We start from the raw sequence: 17995 nt of genomic DNA on the forward strand, positions 1-17995 counted from the left end.
CAGTGAGAACTTTTCAGGAATGTTTAATGTCTGTGCTTTGACTAATGGTCTCCAGTATGATTTGTTTTTTTAGATTTTTATTTTATTCAGTGTGGTGCTATTTTAGGACTGGTAATTCTGTTTTCCCTGTAAAGTGTTTGTGTAATATCCCTGTAATATTTACTTTGAAACATATGGATGGACTAAGGATCAGTGTTCTCTGCATCCCAGAAGTCTGATTACATGTATTAAATGCTCAATAGGTCTCAACTTCTAAAGTGAAATAAATTAACCCAACAAAAACATGCAAAAACTATCATTTTAGTCTTCTATGCTTTCATACTGTGTGTTTCAGTCCTTCTACAACATCTTCAGTTTTTGTCCAGTTTCTCAGAAATGTGTGCTTTTCATTTTTAGAGATATATATCTTTTTAAGCTATAAGAAAAGTAAATATCCCAATGCGCAAATCCTTATTTTTTGGATGGATTCTGGAGAAAGATTTAATCATTTGTTAAAAGGAGCATTTTGTTTGCATCTTGCATCCATTGGACAAAAATGGCCTTCAATTGAAATCCATCTTCTGCAAACTGTAGTCTGGGTAGGCTTAGGGGCGATGGGAGGGGTGGCGCACAGCTGACGCACCGGAGCAGAGCGCTGCGCCTTTTCCTGCGCATCTTCACTCCCGGCTGCTGGTGGAAAGGTGCGCACCAGTTCCGTCTGATTCTCTGATACTTCTTCTATTTTTCTTTGGGATAATTTAGAGACAGTCACAGATCAGTGGATTATTTAGATTTTTAGTTCCTGCAACTTTTCCTAACTTTATTTTGTAGCGCCGCAGAGGGGTTAAGTTTAATGTCTCCTATTGGTGGCGGCGGACTCAAATATTACACATTACATTTTTATAGCTGTGTCGATCAGACGCTCATTTTACATACTGTCTGCAGTAAACTGATGGAGACCTGAACCACGTTTTCCTTTTTCTGAAGTTCTTTCACCCACCGATAATGGACTCCGGACAGTCACCGGGAACTTTAACGCATGACTTTGCTTTGTTTACCAAGACATAAGTGGGAGAAACCTGATTTCTCTGATGAAATCCAGCAACTTATCAGACAACAGCAGTGCTATGTGGATCAGAAACCGGTCAAAGAGGCAACATCCTGCCAAACCCATTTTTATTCTGCTCCTGCTGATTTTCACACCCAGAGTTGATTCATCTTGGTGGTAAGTGAGATCTTGAGGCATGTTTCTGCACTCATGCAGCTGATGAGTATGAAAAATATAGATATGTGAAATGTTAACTAGATTATTTCTGTAAAGGTTGGGGTTTGCTTATCTATTCACAGGTGCATCTCAGGTAAAATGTTCATTTAATGAGAAGATTATGAGTGACAGCTAATAAAAAGCTAAAATGAGGTTTGTCAAAGATTTGGAAATATTACATAAGCTCAACAAATGTCAGATAATTAAGCCTGCCAATCAAGGACACCCTCTTAAACCATATCTAAGCAGGTGTTCAATCAGAGGGTAGTACAATTTTCTTTCAGAAAGTTGTGTTGGCTGTGATCGACTGGTGAACTACTGACCACTGAATATAGGCACCAGCTCCTGAAATGACCTCACAGACTAGTGGGTCTACTGTGGGCAATGGGATAGGATGGATGATGGCTGCGCTGGCATCAACCAGCGTCACATGACTCCCCAAACCATCACTGATCATGAAGACTTCACATTTAGCATCATATGAACTAGTTTCTGTGCCTCTTGATTACTAAAGTAAGATTCAGTTCAATTCATTTTATTTCTATAGTGCCAATTCTCAACACATGTCACCTCAAGGCACTTTACAGTTCACCAGATCAAACAGTCAAATTGATTTAAAATTTTCTATCTAAGGAAAACCAGTGGATTGCATCGACTCATTGACTTGAAGGCAATCCCTCACACCAAGCATGCTTGTAGTGACAGTAGAGAGGAAAAACTCCCTTTTAACAGGAAGAAACCTCCAGCAGAACCAGGCTCAGTGTGAGCGGCCATCTGCTGAGGCCGACTGGGGTTCAAGGAGAAGCAGAGATACAAAAAGCAGCTGTAAAAGGCGGCCCCGTCCAGGAAACAAACAGCCAGGTAGACGAGCTCCAAGCCAGCTCCCATGTTAGAAGATGAAAGAGAGCACAGTCAGAGAAACAGGACTACACTGAAAAACAGGCTGATCCCCAACATCTATAAGCAATGGTGTTGATGGCAGCAGCACAGCTAATATTTTTCTCCAGGATGGTGTCACAGACAAACAGGAACAGACGAGGCAAAGCTACTATGAGAAAAAGCATAGAGCATAACGTTAGAGATTGAACTAACAGAATCTGCAGAGTGGGAGAATAGAGATTGAATGAAGCAAAATGATGAAAGAGGGTTCTCTATGTCCTCCAGCAGTCTAAGCCTATAGCAGCATAACTATAGAGATAGCTCAGGATAACCTGAACCCCTCTAACTATATGCTTTATCAAAAAGGAAAGTTTTAAGCCTAGATAGACAGGGTGTCTGCCTCATGGACTAAAACTGGTTTTTGGTTCCACAGGAGAGGAGCCTGATAACTAAAAGATCTGCCTCCCATTCTACTTTTAGAAATTCTAGGAACCACTAGTAAACCTGCAGATTGAGACCATATTATACATTTTTCTCCTATGCTACAAAATTGTGTTTTTGCTGTTGTCTCAGGTTCAGGAGTGGCTTAACATTACCAATGCAAGAGTTATTGTCCATGCAGTTTATATATCTGTGTGTGGTGGCTCATGCGGTACAGACTTTAGTTCTTGTAATTGCCTTTTGTTTTGTAACAGATTTGCTTTAGACCTCCCAAGAATGCTGCCAGCCCTGTTGTTTGCACATCATTCTCTGTTAAATGTTCTTCCTTCTACATAACTTTCCATTTTTATGCTTGGTTACATCATTCTGTGAAGTGAACATGGACGACCTTTCAGGGTTTACCCTCATTCAAACGTATGTCTTTGCCATGATTATATACTGTAAGTTGTAAGGCCTTGTTGTAAAAATAATCTTAATTTAATGGTTTCATGTAAAAGCCAAATTATTAAATAACTTCCTAATAAGTGCTTATTGTTTATTATTTAGCATTTAATGTGTCTTAATACCATATGAATGGTCAGTTAATAGATTCTAAAAAAATCATCAAAAATATAGCTATATGAACAGCTCTCACACACATATACACAGACACCCCCCAACGCACACAGATTTGTTTTTACTCTGCTATGTCTTCAAAAGAGGAACATCTTTGCCACCAAACTGGAATGTGTTGGATGTGTGTTGATGTTATTGTTTTAAATAAGTTTTACTGCAAACTGAGATGCTCCCAGCAGCAGAGTTCTAGAGATTAATGGTGTGAAGAGAGGTTCCCCTATCCACCTCTCATGCTCAGAATATAGTAGGCAGGTGCAGGCAGCGGTGCATGACTGAATGTCCCTTGATCATTTCTTTCAAACATCCTAAATACCCTTAACAGAAAAAAATGGCTTGACCCTCACTGAAACACTGTAATTGCATCGAATCTGAAATCACAGATGAGCCATTAGTCGTCTTTTTTCTCTTCTCATTTTCAATGATACTTTAGTTTTCTTTTTGTGCAATTTTATTAATAAAAATGCAATTATAAGAGAAACTGTTCAGTTTTTATTTTCATGCTAACAGATAAAAACTGAGACATTTTCAGTTTAGTTGCCTGTATCTGTTTTCCATTGTTTTTACTTTATTATTATCAGGACAAGCACCATATGTCTCACTAGAGGACCCACTCCTTGCTTTCTCTTTCTCTTATTTCTCTAGGATACCATCAGAGCTCTTTCTGTACATCACACAATAAACACAAGTAGAGCTTCTGTTTTGCTTTACTGCTCAGACAGATTGTCATGGTCGGAATGGGACAGGGACAGCCATAACAGGAGTGGAAACAGCCCGCTATGTCTGTTTCTGTCTCAGTGGCCTGGCGACACAAATGCGGCTGTGATTAAGCACCAGGATGATATCCGGAAGGAGAACAGAGCTTAAAGAGGCCAAAATGGGTGGAGAGGAGAGAGGGGAGAGTGCAAGCATGTGGCTGATTTAAGTCTTTAGTTGTGCTAAAGGTGGCTGTCCTCTTCTCCTCATGATAAGAAAGAAATCATAATCTGATTACTCCTCTAAATGAGCTGCTGAAAAATCTGTGATTACAAACTTCAAACAAAGATACAACTGAGGCAAAAAGTTTCTTCTCAATGAAATTTTACATTTCTTTGAAAACTCATTTAATTCATTAGTCCTTAGGGCAAAAAATTCTGGAAATGTTGCAATAATGACCGTTTTGCAAAAAATATTTCTTAAAATAAACACTTTGCCAATTGAACAAGACAATTTACATCTAAAATAATAATAAAAAAACAATCCCATTGTCTTGTTTTAAGTACATATTATCTAAATATCTTATTTTAAGAGTAAAAATACTAATTCCATTGGCAAATAATCTTATTTACCTTTTTAAATTAACTACCTAATTAATTACTTAATGTAAGAAATTTTTATGCCACGCAAATTTGCAGTGCATCACATGTTTTTCTCCAAGAGAAGGTTATTTTTTGGTGCATGCTACAAATCAAAACAACCTAACTTGGACAAATAATTTGGACAGTACTACATATTTTCTCAGCTCTATTGCTCTTGAGGTTTGCTACTGCTGCTCGGATATCTGCAATGTTTATATCAGGGCTCTATTAAAAACCAAAAAGCTAACTAGAAAAACAATGCACCATTTAGATTTTTTTTACCTATAAAATACATATTCATATTTTGATTTGCATTCGTTTAAAGGAATAATATTTGTAGCAAAGTCAAAACACACTTTTGTAAGGTCTACAATGAGATTCATCAAATCAAATTAACAGACAATAATCTGCATTATTTCATATCGTTTGCAATTCAGTAAGATAGTTTATATGTTAAATCCATAGTATTCAGAACATTAATAAAGCATTCAATCTCAAAATATACTTTTTGGATCTGCACAATAGTCATACGTTGACCAAGACACTTACAAGTAAATGTTTTTGAACATGATGCATTAAATAAATCTTCCCTTAAAACACATTCATCATTAATACATTTTGCCATTTTATTTTATCCTTAGATAGCCTTGCAGCTATGGTATCAACAAAATGAAAAACCTGCCCTTTTTAAACAGTTTGTGTTCTTTGTTTAAAAAATGTACTCATCTTCTGGCTTTGGTAATACCATATGTTCTACCAGTTAGCATATACAATAAATAAATAAAATAAAATAAAATAAATCTATATATTTAGAAATACTAGATACAATAATTGGAAGGATCCAGTGACTTGCAGGATGACTTCAAGCATGATGGAGACAGACCAATCAGATGCTGAGTTGATCAGACTTAGAGACTCTGAGACCCAAGAGGTAATCTATTACTTCAGTTCTCTAACAGTGAAGTTCTGTGATTTTTTTTTTTTTTTTACTTCTATTAGCACCTTTTTATTGGATGTGGTGGTTAGGTAATTTTGGTTTGCCATAGCTTTAGTACATTTAAGCTTCTAAATAAGAAATTAGAAGGTAAACCCAATTTAGGCTATTTATTTGTATCCCTTTCCTCATTTATGAGAACAAATAATTTGTTTTTCTGTTTTCTTTTCCTATTTTGAAGGGTTGCCTGAACAAATGGGGCATCCTTATCACATCATGATTATTTTCCATGTAAACAGAAAGACGCTGATTACTAAGGTGTTAAAAGAACTCATATTCTTTCCTTTACTAAACATACTTAAAATAATCAAGGTGTAGATTTAAATAGGAGGGAATGGATGAAGAATGTCTTGCATCTCAGAATCATCTGCGATGTTTTCCAGCTCCCCGTCTTCATCCATGACACTATCAATGTTCTCATACAAACAACCTGAGCTCCAAATTCTCTTTGCACTCTTAATTTTCCCTATGTTTTGTTGCAGCTTGTATGCCATGTCGTTATCAGTATCTGTAGAAGTAAAGACCTAGTTTTGTGAAAAATAGTGAGTGGAAAGTGCTAAAAAAAGTTCTAAAAAAAAAAAAAAACTCAAGTAAAGATACCAAAAAAGCTGCTTGGGTACATTAAATAAGTATTTAGTTTATTTAGTAAGTTGACTAATCTGTTAATTATTAAACGTTCCTTAAAACTGACCAACTCAATAAGTATAAGCACGTTAAAAATAAAATACATTATTTTCATTTATTTTAAAAGGATTGTTAGTGTTCTGTGATTTTGTGTAAAATAGTTGATTTGTCTTTACCAAGTAAATGTACACCTTTTTTTTTTTTTTACATTTATTTGTCGGGTAGATTATTAAACTGGCACAAATGATAAATATATTCTAAGCCATTTTTTATATATTTTTAGGAGGGCTGGTGTCCACGCACCATTAGATATCAAAGTGCCTCATTATTTTGTCAATCAGATAGCGTTCATTTTTAATTTTACATCTTGTATAACATTTGAATAGTTTATAACTCAACATCAAAACTCAGCTACTTATCCAACTCCACAAAAAATGAGAAGGCAAAGCTCCATCTTCTGAGAGGCATCACTATGCTGGCTCTTCATTAGCTTTATCTGTGTCTCTGAAGGTACATCGGAGCACTGGGTGCTCGGGTGATCTGTGACAACATTCCCGGCCTGGTAAACAAGCAGCGGCAGCTCTGTCAGCGGCACCCAGACCTGATGCAGTCCATTAGCGAGGGGGCCAAGGAGTGGATCAAAGAGTGCCAGCACCAGTTCAGATACCACCGCTGGAACTGCAGCACACTAGACCGAGACCATACTGTGTTTGGCAGAGTGATGCTGCGAAGTGAGTCTGAGTTTTCTGTCTACGTGCTGTGTCACAGAGGTTACTTATGTGGATGACACTAGAGTTAATTTTCTTCGGAAAAGCCTAATGAACTAAAAGTAAACATTGAAATTAACTTTACCTTGGAATACAAACAAAGGGAGAAAGTGTTGTGGGTTATTTTACCATCTTTAGAATGAAGGACGATTGGGAAAGTAAATGTTCCCTGAAAACAAGAAGCAGATTGGGAAATCCACAATGGTGATGTATAAACAGTAATAGAAGATGTAAATATTTGGGTAGATGTATCTGGCAGCCAGACAAAGCTTCACTCCCTGACATATTGCCTGTGCTTTGCCTCATTGCGTGAGCAGGAATGAGAACAGAGGAGGGTGAATCAGCCAGACCAAATAACCCCCAGAATCGTCTCTTGTCTGAAATAAAAACACAGTTCAGAGACCTCGATCAAACTGGAAATTTAAAAAAAAAAAGTTTAAAGTAGAACTGTGGCATTTCAGCTCCAACACTGTCTGGACCATCTGCGACAAATTGATAGATAATGGTACCCCTATTGCTAAAAACATATTTGGAGGAAAGGTTCTTTTCTCAACAAAGAAACTAAATACTTAAATAAGAATTGAATTTAAAAATAGGACAAAATGAGTACAGCTTAGATAAGGTGGTAAAGAACATTTGTAAGGCAATAAATGATTAAACAAAAGGGTTTTTGTCTTTTTCTCTAATGGTAACGTATGTATCTCCATCCAGGCAGCAGAGAGGCAGCATTTGTTTATGCCATTTCATCAGCCGGAGTGGTCTACGCCATCACCAGGGCCTGCAGTCAGGGCGAGCTTAAAATCTGCCACTGTGATGATCTCAAACGTGGCAGAGAACGAGATGACAAAGGCTACTTTGATTGGGGGGGCTGTAGCGACAACATCAACTTTGGCATCAAATTTGCCAAGGCTTTCGTGGATGCTCGAGAGAAGATGGTGAAGGATGCTAGAGCACTGATGAACCTGCACAACAATCGATGCGGTCGGATGGTGAGCAGCAGCAGCAGATCGAATTCTATCAATTTGAATCAGGTTTTTTGTTGACAAGGGGGAGCTAAGCTAGCTATTACACTTATTAAACCCAGAATGCTTGAATAGTGAGTTAAATATAGAAATGCTGTACAGCTCAGAGTTAAGAACTAGATTTGCCTAAAAATACTATTGCAAAATGAGAACTTAAGAACTTAAGTGGCTTTGCTGCTTAAAGTTGCTCCGATATGTTTTGTTTTGTTTTAGCTTTTAAATACCATGTTGGACTATTAGTTTGATCTCTATGTTAGTACACTCCTCAAAAAAATAAAGAGAACACTTAAACAACACAACATAACTTCAATCAAATCTAAATTCAGTGACATTAACCTCTACACTTAGGACAAAACACTGATTGACAATCAATATCACATGCTGTTATACAAATAGAACAGACAACAAGTGGAAATTATTTACAATTAGCAAGATACACTCATACATGAGTGATTCTGCAGGTGGGGACCACAGACCACTTACCTATGCACAATCCACACAAGTGCCTCAGGTAGTGCTGCTAATCCAGGATGGCACATCAATGCAGGCTGTGGCAAGAAGTTTTGCTGTGTCCGTCAGCGCAGTGTCCAGAAGCTGGAGGAGCTACCAGGAGACAGATCAGTACACCAGGAGACATGGGGCGGTCGTAAGAGGGCATCAACTCAGCAGCAGGCCCGCTACCTCTGCCTTTGTGCGAGGAGGAACAGGAGGAGTACTGCCAGGGTGCTGCAAAATGAAATCCAGCAACCCTAAAATGTTCATGTGTCTGCACAAGGGGTTAGAAACTGACTCTATGAGGATGGCATGAGGGCACTTGGCATTTGCCAAAGAGCACCAGGATTGGCAAATTCGCTACATGTTCTTCACAGATGAAAGCAGGTTCACACTGTGCACATGTGACAGACGGGACAGAGTCTTGAGACCCTGTGGAGAGTAATCTGCTACATAAAAGATACCTCAGCATGATGGCAGGGGGTAAGTAATGGTGTGGATTAGCATTTCTTTGGATGGCCACACAGCCCTCCATGTGCGGCTGTTAGGTACAGAGATGAGATCCACAAACCCCTTGTGAGATACTATGCTGGTGCAGTTTGCCCTGGGTTCCTCCTAATGCAGGACTATGCCAGACCTAATAGGGCTGGAATGTGTCAGCAGTTCCTGCAAGATGAAGACATTGAAACTATGGACTGGTCTGCCCGCTGCCCAGACCTGAGTCCTATTAAAAACATCTGGGACATCATGTCTCTATCCGTCTACCGATGTTACAGTACGTTTCACCACAGGCTATCCAGGAGTGGGTGGATGCTTTAGTTTAATTCAGGGAGGATATCCCTCAGGAGAGGGATCAGCAGCCTACCACCTTATCAGCAGCATGTCCAGGCATTTTAGGGGTGTTTGATCTGGGGGCGTTTCACCTGTTTTAAGGACATTACATCACACTGGGATCAGCCTGTAGTGTGTCTTTCCACTTTAATTCTGTGTGACTCCAAATCAAATGTTGAGTGATTTTGTTGTCACCACAGACATGGGCAATGTGGAGTCAACAAGTCATCTCCATGTCATGTATTTAATCTACCCAGCCAATTAACCGGGTGAGTCCAATCTGCACAGGTCAATTCACGGTGAAGATTGGACTCACCTGCTTCAGTGGCTGGGTAGAACAAATACATGACATGGAGATGACTTGTTGACTCTTGCACATGTCTGTGTCACCACATTCAACTTTGCACAGTACAAGCTATTCAAAGAGAATATATAGATAGCATTTATTGTCACTGAACAGAATTCAACGAAATTTCCAATATCAGTCATTAGGTTCTAGGATATGTTATTTGAGTGTTTCCTTTATTCTTTAAGCAGTGTACCTTACACTAAATTATATCAGACTTCTATGGGCTGATAAAATTTGTAGGCAGAACTAAGTGCCCCTTCTTAAACTTATTCTATTTATGCTGTACAGATAATTAAAACACAACTGCTGCATTCATCTGATACCTGATCTCAGGAAGTCTGTAACATGTGAGCTAAGAAAGATTAAAAAGCAAGTCAGTAAAACAGCATTATTTGCTTATTTTGGTGCTTAGTGACAAGTCCAATAATGAAAAGAAAACCAAATTTAAGAGTTAAAAGTGCAAAATGTTTTAAAATACTAAAGTTCTGTGATATTATGTAATGTTCCAAAATATGTTGCTGATAAGAAAAATAAAAATTGATGTAATATTTTGGCATAAATCAAAAAATGTTCCACAGCCTTACTTTTAACAAGAGAACAAAAGAAATGTTGGATTTATGTTTTTCTGAAAAAAAAAGAACACCAGAAAAAAAAATAATTTGTCTAAAAAGTCACAGATAGAACATAAGTTCAAATCTAAACAGAATCAAGAGCAGAGCTGATTACACCTGCATCAGCCACAGGCAACAGCTTAACACCCTGTCACCTCTGACCCCTGCTCTAGGCAGTGAAGCGCTTTATGAAGCTGGAGTGCAAGTGTCACGGGGTCAGTGGTTCCTGTTCTCTGAGAACCTGTTGGCTGGCTATGTCTGACTTCAGGCGAACCGGAGACTACCTTCGGAAGAAGTACAACACGGCCATCGAAGTGACCATGAACCAGGATGGGACCGGCTTTATGGTGGCAGACAAGGACTTCCAGGGAACCACCAAGAATGAACTGGTTTATGTGGAAAACTCCCCAGATTACTGTAACAGGGACCGAATGGCAGGCAAGTGAATAAATAAAAAATGATAGCATATTCTTTTTTTTTTTTTTTTTTTTTTTTTTTAAAGGTTGATTTTGAAAGTTTTGAATTTATTAAACCAAATGCAGTCAGTAATTTAAAGTTTTGTACATTGGAAATAGTCTAATTATTACATTAACTCCTTTCAAAAGGTGCAACTCATACATAGAACATAGTGTTATATATACAATCTGTTGAGGTAAATAATAGTCACTTGCAGTTGATAAAAAACAAAAAAAATCCTTGTTCTTGATTTCACCTAAAATTTGAATATCACAAAACAGCAGTTATGATAGAAATTTTCGTGGGGTTTCGTAAGCCCATGCTGCTATGACAGCGGCCATCAGATTATCAGAGCTTTTGGCTACGATTCTTTTTGTCTGCCTTTTGACAATTTTCCAAAGGTTCTCAATGAAGTTCAGATCAGAAGAGTGGCCACTAACCATTATTAGTATTTCAGGCAGTAAGGACAGCGGCCAAGTCTCATTGTAATAAAAACAAGGAATGCAAAATGTGTTTTCATCTAAATAAAAAAAAATCAGAGCCAGAGACAATCCAGTTTCTGTTCCAATTTCTGCTCTGTAGCCGGGCTACAGTAAGAAGGTTCTGAGTTGTCCGGTTCAGAATAGTCACTGCATGAAATAACACCCGTTTGTCATTGCTTTTGAAAACATCTTAAAATCTCCTCTTAACTCTCAGCTTTGCTTCAGAAAGGCAGCTTTTATTCCTGTTCACTATTTGTCCTTCAGCTCCTCTTTCAAGCAACAGGATGATTTCATTAGCAGCTACAGTAACCTTTGTTGCTGCTGAAACATCAGTGTCCGTCTGCAGGACACCATCTGTTGATTTCTACATATCTTTTAAAATATCTCAGATCATTGTTTAGAACTTTAACAGGGCAGATACAATAAAGTCATATTCTGACGTTTTTTCCTGGGCTGAACATCAATCCCTTGACAAAGTCAAAGCCACTATAAAATACTACCATTACCCTGTGGTGTTCCTTTAAAACTGAGGGGAGCTATGTTCCCTTTGAAACATTATTTCCAAAAAAAACGACAAACAGATGGTGGATCCTGTACTAGTAAAAAAAAAAAGAAAAATCAAAAACGAATGGCCTTCTATTGATGTCCGAAATTCCTTCACAGCTTAAAGTTCAGTAATTTGACCTCTCACATCTCCTTTAATTCCTGATGTTTGCTTTGCTTCGTTTTCAGATCCATCCCCTTCAGCAGAGCGTGACGGAGTTCACTGTTAGTAGATTAGACGAGGTTAGCATGTGCAGGAGACACTATGGCACTGATCTTGCAAATTCCTTTGTTCCTCCCAATAGCTGGCATAATTGCAGTATGACAACCTTGGTGTATCTACAGTGTGTTCATTCAAAAGGATATGCTTTCTTACCATTTAAGAAGTTAAATCCTAACAGCAGTCCCTAACCTACCTCACTGCTATTTCCTTTGTGTAGGAATTCACAGCCTAAGGATACATCAGGCTTATTTTGCAAACCATTGCTTTGGTCAGTGTGAGCCTCTTCTCTCTGAGCCAGGGGGAAATTCTACTTCTATTCTTTTCTCATTGACTTTAGACACCCTGTTATTAGACCTGGCATCTGATCTTAGGCTAAGATTTTCCACATGAGTACATGACCACAATCAGGGTCTGAGACTATTCTGCCTGGTAGCCAGAACCTTTTTTAAGAGTGTGGGAAAAGTGAGATTTTTTGGTTTGGAAAACCGTAACATTGCATCAAAATGTCTACTGTTGTTGGCCAACGGGCAGCATAATTAATTGACGCTCTATGATATCACTATAGTTTTTTAAAAGGTTATTTGGTGGAACGCAACCTCCAATCGCTGCCATAAATAAACCATAAGATCTGTGTCAGCATATGTTACATGCAGTAACGTTTTTTGAAACAGACGATCATGCTTACTGCAAAAGTTCAAGTAGCGATACAAAGACTTGTCAGTAAAATGTAAAACATATATGTATATAAAAATGGCAACCATATCAGTTGTGCTGTGGAAAATTTTTCTGGTGCTTTTTGCATTTCCAGTCAATAAATAATGGTTGCTTCTCTGTGTTACGCATAGAGAAGGCAGCATAAAGCATATGTCCAAACAGTATTATCTATCATTAATGATCATTGATGCTAAATAATATATATAATAAATAGCTAATGGTGCTCTACTGAATTAATTGGTTGTTTTTGTTTTTAGTGTCTATAAAATATATAGACTGGTCAAACCAGAGTGGATCAGTCTATGTTTCTTTATTTTTCATCTGTTCTCCTTTGTTTCCAAGTGAGGTTTAGCAAATCTTTGTTCTTTTTGTGGTAGAATAAGGATATCTTAAATTATTTTCTTGAACCCTTTATTTGTTACAGCAGGCATAGCCAAGTCAGTCCTCAAGAGCTGCTATTCTGTAGGGTTTAGCAGAGGTGGGCAGTTCCAGTTCCTGAGGGCTGGTATCCTGCGACCTTTAGATGTGCCTTTGGTTTAACACACCCTGGTTTAGGGGTTTCACTGCTTCAGCACAGCTGATTTTCATTGATAGGGGATTAACCAGCTTTTGCTGAACTGCAATTATCAAATCAGCTGTGCTAAAGCAGGGAAACCTTTAAAACCTGCAGGACAGCGGCCCTTGTGAGCAGAGTTTGGGAATGTCTGCCCTAAAGCATGCAAAAAACCTTTTTATTTTAATATTGTTGCTTTATTTTTCTTTCTCATTCACATCTAAGCATATCAGCCACAAGCGGCTTAAGGTTTTTGGGAATATGTTGCCTTTATAAATGTTGTGAAATATATTCAGTATTTTATATGAAATTTAGAGCAGCCATATTTTAAACACAATATGGATTCTATTAAAAGCTATTTTCTACAAAGAAGAAAATAATGATCAATGACAACTGATATAACCCACCTAAATTCTATTCAAAGTCTCTTAATAGCTTTTTATAATGCAAAAAGTTATAGATTTATACTCTTTTCATCACTTCACAGGCTCCTTGGGGACAGCTGGCAGAGTGTGCAACAAGTCTTCACGAGGCACAGATGGCTGCGAGGTCATGTGCTGTGGACGAGGCTACGACACCATGCGCATCAAGCGCGTTACCAAGTGCGAGTGCAAGTTTAGGTGGTGCTGCGCGGTGGAGTGCAAAGACTGTGAGGAAGTAGTGGATGTTCACACCTGCAAACCGCACAAAAGGCCAGATTGGCTGGATATAACTTAGAAGATGGCCGAAAACAAATGCAATGGGCTCAAGAACTATCCTAGAAATGGTTGTGACTATAAAAGAGTTTTTTTTTTGTTAATCTTTCTCGATGGAAGGACATCCTAAACCTTAAGAGGATTGTAAACTGGAAAAGAAGCCCACTGAACTGTTTGAAATAAGACCATTTATCAAACACTTAAATATGTGTTATTAAATGGTTGAATACGTTATTCTACTTGTATAATTTTGACACAAAAAATGCTATTTTAACAGAAGATGGAAGATATCACCATTATAGCAGAACAACTGCATCTAAAGTAAGAACAAAAAAAAAAGAAAACATGCTGACATTGTCTCATTTATAATGACGCTTGACTTATTGCATGTTTTTGACTTTACTCCTGATATCTAAGTATTTAAAATGTGCTGTTTTCTTAAAAAATGTCATTGGAGACAGTGATAGTAACTATTTTGTCTTAAAACAAAAAAAAACATATATAGAAAGTATTGATTTAGCGAGACTGTGAGGATTTCAGGGTCATACCTTATCAGAGCCATATTCAATTATGAGTATGTAGGGAGAAGGCACCATCAGTGATTGAGCAAAGGTTTTCTTTCTGGGAATTTTACTACATTCTCAACTATCAGGGATGCTAACCACAAAACTCTCTGATAGAACACAGGTTTTAGAAAATTAGGATTCCTTCTTTTTTTTTTTTTTTTTTCTTTTTTGAATAACAGAGATCCCATTTCAGAGGATGTCTGACTAAACTAACTAGGTGTTTCTGAGGATACCAGAGAATGGATTTGTCAGTTACTTTTGCAGCTGAAAAGCGGAATAAGTTAGGCTGTAGATGATGTGATGTATAGCAGCTATCAACATTCATGCACTTCAAAACAATGACAGCCTCGAATATTGACGTGACCCACAACAATGTGAAGCTAGAGCTTGGATTAAGGAAACTAAACTGAAAGCTGGTCCAAGTTACAGAAACAACTTATCAAGAACAATTTAGCTCCCAAGCAATTTAAAAGGAAATTTATGGGGACACTACTGATTTAATGTAGGTATGCATGTAAATAAAAAAAGAAGCATAATATTTGTATCCATCAAATCATTGTCTTATCTGAGACGTTGCTTCCAGAGGTAACCACAGATCAAAAAGGAGCATTTCCATGTCTACACTCTCCAGCTTTTGCTGTGGGACCACAATTTATTCCCGGGACACATGGATCATATTTGTTATTTCCTGCAAGTTCTGGGTCTGCCATGTGGTTTCCTTCCAGGTGGACCCCACTTTGACGTAAAACATACAAAGAAAGGTGCCCTTGAGACATTAGAATCACTTACCTGAGCTGAATCTGTTCAAAGTGGAGAATCAGCAGCTCTGCACCAAGCTCCTTCCAGACAACAGAGCTCCTCACCCTATAATGAGGTTTATCCCAATAGTTCTATGGAGGGTGCTCATTTTAGACCTATTTACCAGAGATGCAGAAGATGACTCTTGGCGATCCTTGCCTGAATTTCTTAGACAGGTCTCCTGTCTTAGTCTGCTGTGAAAGCTCTCCTGCAGGCACCTGGTAGCTTTGACTTCTGGAGCTCACCTTGGCTTACAGTAGCCTGAAAAAGCAACTTATGTCTCTTCAATTCGGGATCCAGAACCCTGGGAGGGACATTGCAATTGGATAAAACAGATGCTTGGAAGCAGGAAAACCGATTTGGCCTTTGGGTACTAATTGTCGGAATCATAACTATATTCTAGGGCCAATCATGCAAATAATAATAATAAAAAAAAATCCTGTTGTAAATAGTAGACTAGAGCCACAAATATGATGAGAATGTCTCCAAAATGCCAAGTTGGTTTTATGATTTTTAAACAAAAAAAAGAGGAATGACTGAACTGCTAATACATGTTACTGTTTAGCCATGTAAACAAGTTATTTTGATTGTTTACATTCACTTTTTAGATATTGTATCAGTTCTGTGGCCCATTTCAGTCAAGCTTGGATTTGGTTAAACTAAAAAGGGACAAATGAAAAATGTTATGCTTCAAGCTAACTTTGGATTGCTCCTTGAAATATATTTGTACAGTGTAATGTATATTTAACTAAATCTCCCTTAGAATACTTTTCAGTTTTTGCGTCATGTGAAAATGTGTCTACCTCTGGTTGATTGTGTTTGTATGTGTTACTGAACTCCGGGGAGCCATGCCGACATAAATCGAGCTACTGAGCCATTTCAGGAGAATTTCTGATGCAAAACGCCAAGAATGATGTATTTTAGTGGTTGAACACCCAGTGCACCATGAATGTACACACACAAAAAAATGCAAGAGACTGCAAATTCAATCTGGAAACAATTTTTGAGACAATTAGACTGGTGATTGGGAATTCTGTTACATCATGTTGTTAGATCAAAACCAACCTGTTTATTTTCTCACTGCATAGCCTTTAGGAATTTCTTTCATTCTTAAAAAAAACACATAAGGTTGGCAAAAACATCCATACCCTTTGAACTGTTTTGTATTATGCTGTTTTACTACTCCCCTCTTAACGACATATTGATTTTAACTGAAGTCAAAAACTTTAAACATAGTAATAAGGAATTAAAAGGAAACTTTATGCTTATTTTTTTTATTCTTCACCAATAAATAATAAAAATCGTTGTCTGCATTTGTGTTCAGATCCCTAAGTAAATCTTCTACAACTATAAGGTGTTCACTTTATTGCCAACACAGTCAAAATTCTTTTGTGGTTTGTACATGTAACACAAAACAGCTGAGAAAGTCTGAGAAAATAAATGTTCAAGTCTTTCCAGCGATGCTCCATTTGATTTAGGCCTGGAGTTTGACTAGGCCATTCTACTTTGAATATACGTAGTTTAATTAAAAGCATCCCATTCTACCTCCATCTGTATGTCAAGAGTCGTTCTAGTGGAAGGAAGACATCTGCATCTATACCAAGATTAAATTACATTCACCAGGATGCAAATTAGATAGCTTATGAAGAAGTTTCGATGTTAAGAACAGTTTCAATGGGTAGTTATATAGGTCATATAGTTCAGATCTTTGAATTCCATTTTCACATGTATGCACTGCTTTGTGCTAGTTTGTCACATATTATCAAAAAATAATACAATAAATAATAGTATATTGAGGTTTGTTGTTGTTCTATAGTACAGTACAACATGGGGTTTAATTTATGGAGTGTGGAAACCTTTGAATAGCCCAGTGGAATCTAATGAGACTGTACTTTTAGTGACACACCCTTAGCATCGCATTGCTATGCAATAGCTTAACATTTTTAAGAAATGAAGCCAAAAAATTTAGAAAACACATTATAATGGCTTAATATCCTAAATATGACAGCTTAACATCTGGCAGTGCAGCAGTACAAGCCATTTGCAGAAAAGTCTTTAGAAGGGCCTGTGCATCTAAACAAATCTGACAACAGACTGTGAAAAATGAAGATGAAGAAATGGTTTCAGGTCTACGAAACGTGAACAGCAGCCAAAATGAAGGGCTTTTAAAGGTCAAATGATAAAGTAAGTTAAAAGTCAATTACAAGTAAGAAAATTCTTTCAATTTATTCTAGAGAGGGTAATGGATTTGTTGTTTGTGCTGTGGTGAGCACAGAGGCCTGACTGGAAGAAGCTGATGCAGCTGGGAAGCTTTGAGCTGGGCCTGTAGGTCTGCAGGAGCAGCTCTTACAAGTATTCTAAATACATTAATAACTGCGGATTTCAAGGTCTGGATGAAAACATCTGACTAAAGGGGTGTGTTATTATAAATGAGTCATTATTTTCATCATTGTTTATTTCCTTAACTCTGTCACTTATTTTATTTTTTTTTTCATACGCTTTTTTAAGGTCCACATTTGTGTGGTCACTTTTGTTATAATCTTCTGCTGCTGTAAGGCAACAATTTTTCCATTGTGAGACAATAAAGGAATTTTCTATTCTATCACAATTATGAAGCTGTGGGTGAAACATTAAGACAGCAGGAAGAAAAGCTTAAGTTGGTTTGAGTTTTCTTCTTAAGTTTTGTAGTTTATTAGGTCAAATTGTAAAATTTTGTCAAAATTAGCTGTAGTTGGAGACCCTGTCATAAAGGTCCTTTTTATT

The 17995-nt window shown here is 37.5% G+C and overlaps 1 protein-coding gene across 1 annotated transcript; it reads left to right on the forward strand.

Annotated features, from left to right (window-relative positions):
• Positions 1–675: 675 nt before the first annotated feature.
• Positions 676–17054, forward strand: wnt2b (wingless-type MMTV integration site family member 2B). Its single transcript, XM_015403233.1, has 5 exons — positions 676–1204; positions 6641–6861; positions 7609–7886; positions 10376–10640; positions 13661–17054. Exons 1-5 carry the CDS (start codon positions 1071–1073, stop codon positions 13888–13890), a joined length of 1128 nt encoding a protein of 375 aa, XP_015258719.1. The 5' UTR covers positions 676–1070; the 3' UTR covers positions 13891–17054.
• The last annotated feature ends 941 nt before the right edge of the window (positions 17055–17995 follow it).

The sequence above is a fragment of the Cyprinodon variegatus genome, unplaced genomic scaffold, assembly GCF_000732505.1.
Source record: "Cyprinodon variegatus isolate N-32 unplaced genomic scaffold, C_variegatus-1.0 Scaffold34, whole genome shotgun sequence".
NCBI classification, from domain to species: domain Eukaryota; kingdom Metazoa; phylum Chordata; class Actinopteri; order Cyprinodontiformes; family Cyprinodontidae; genus Cyprinodon; species Cyprinodon variegatus.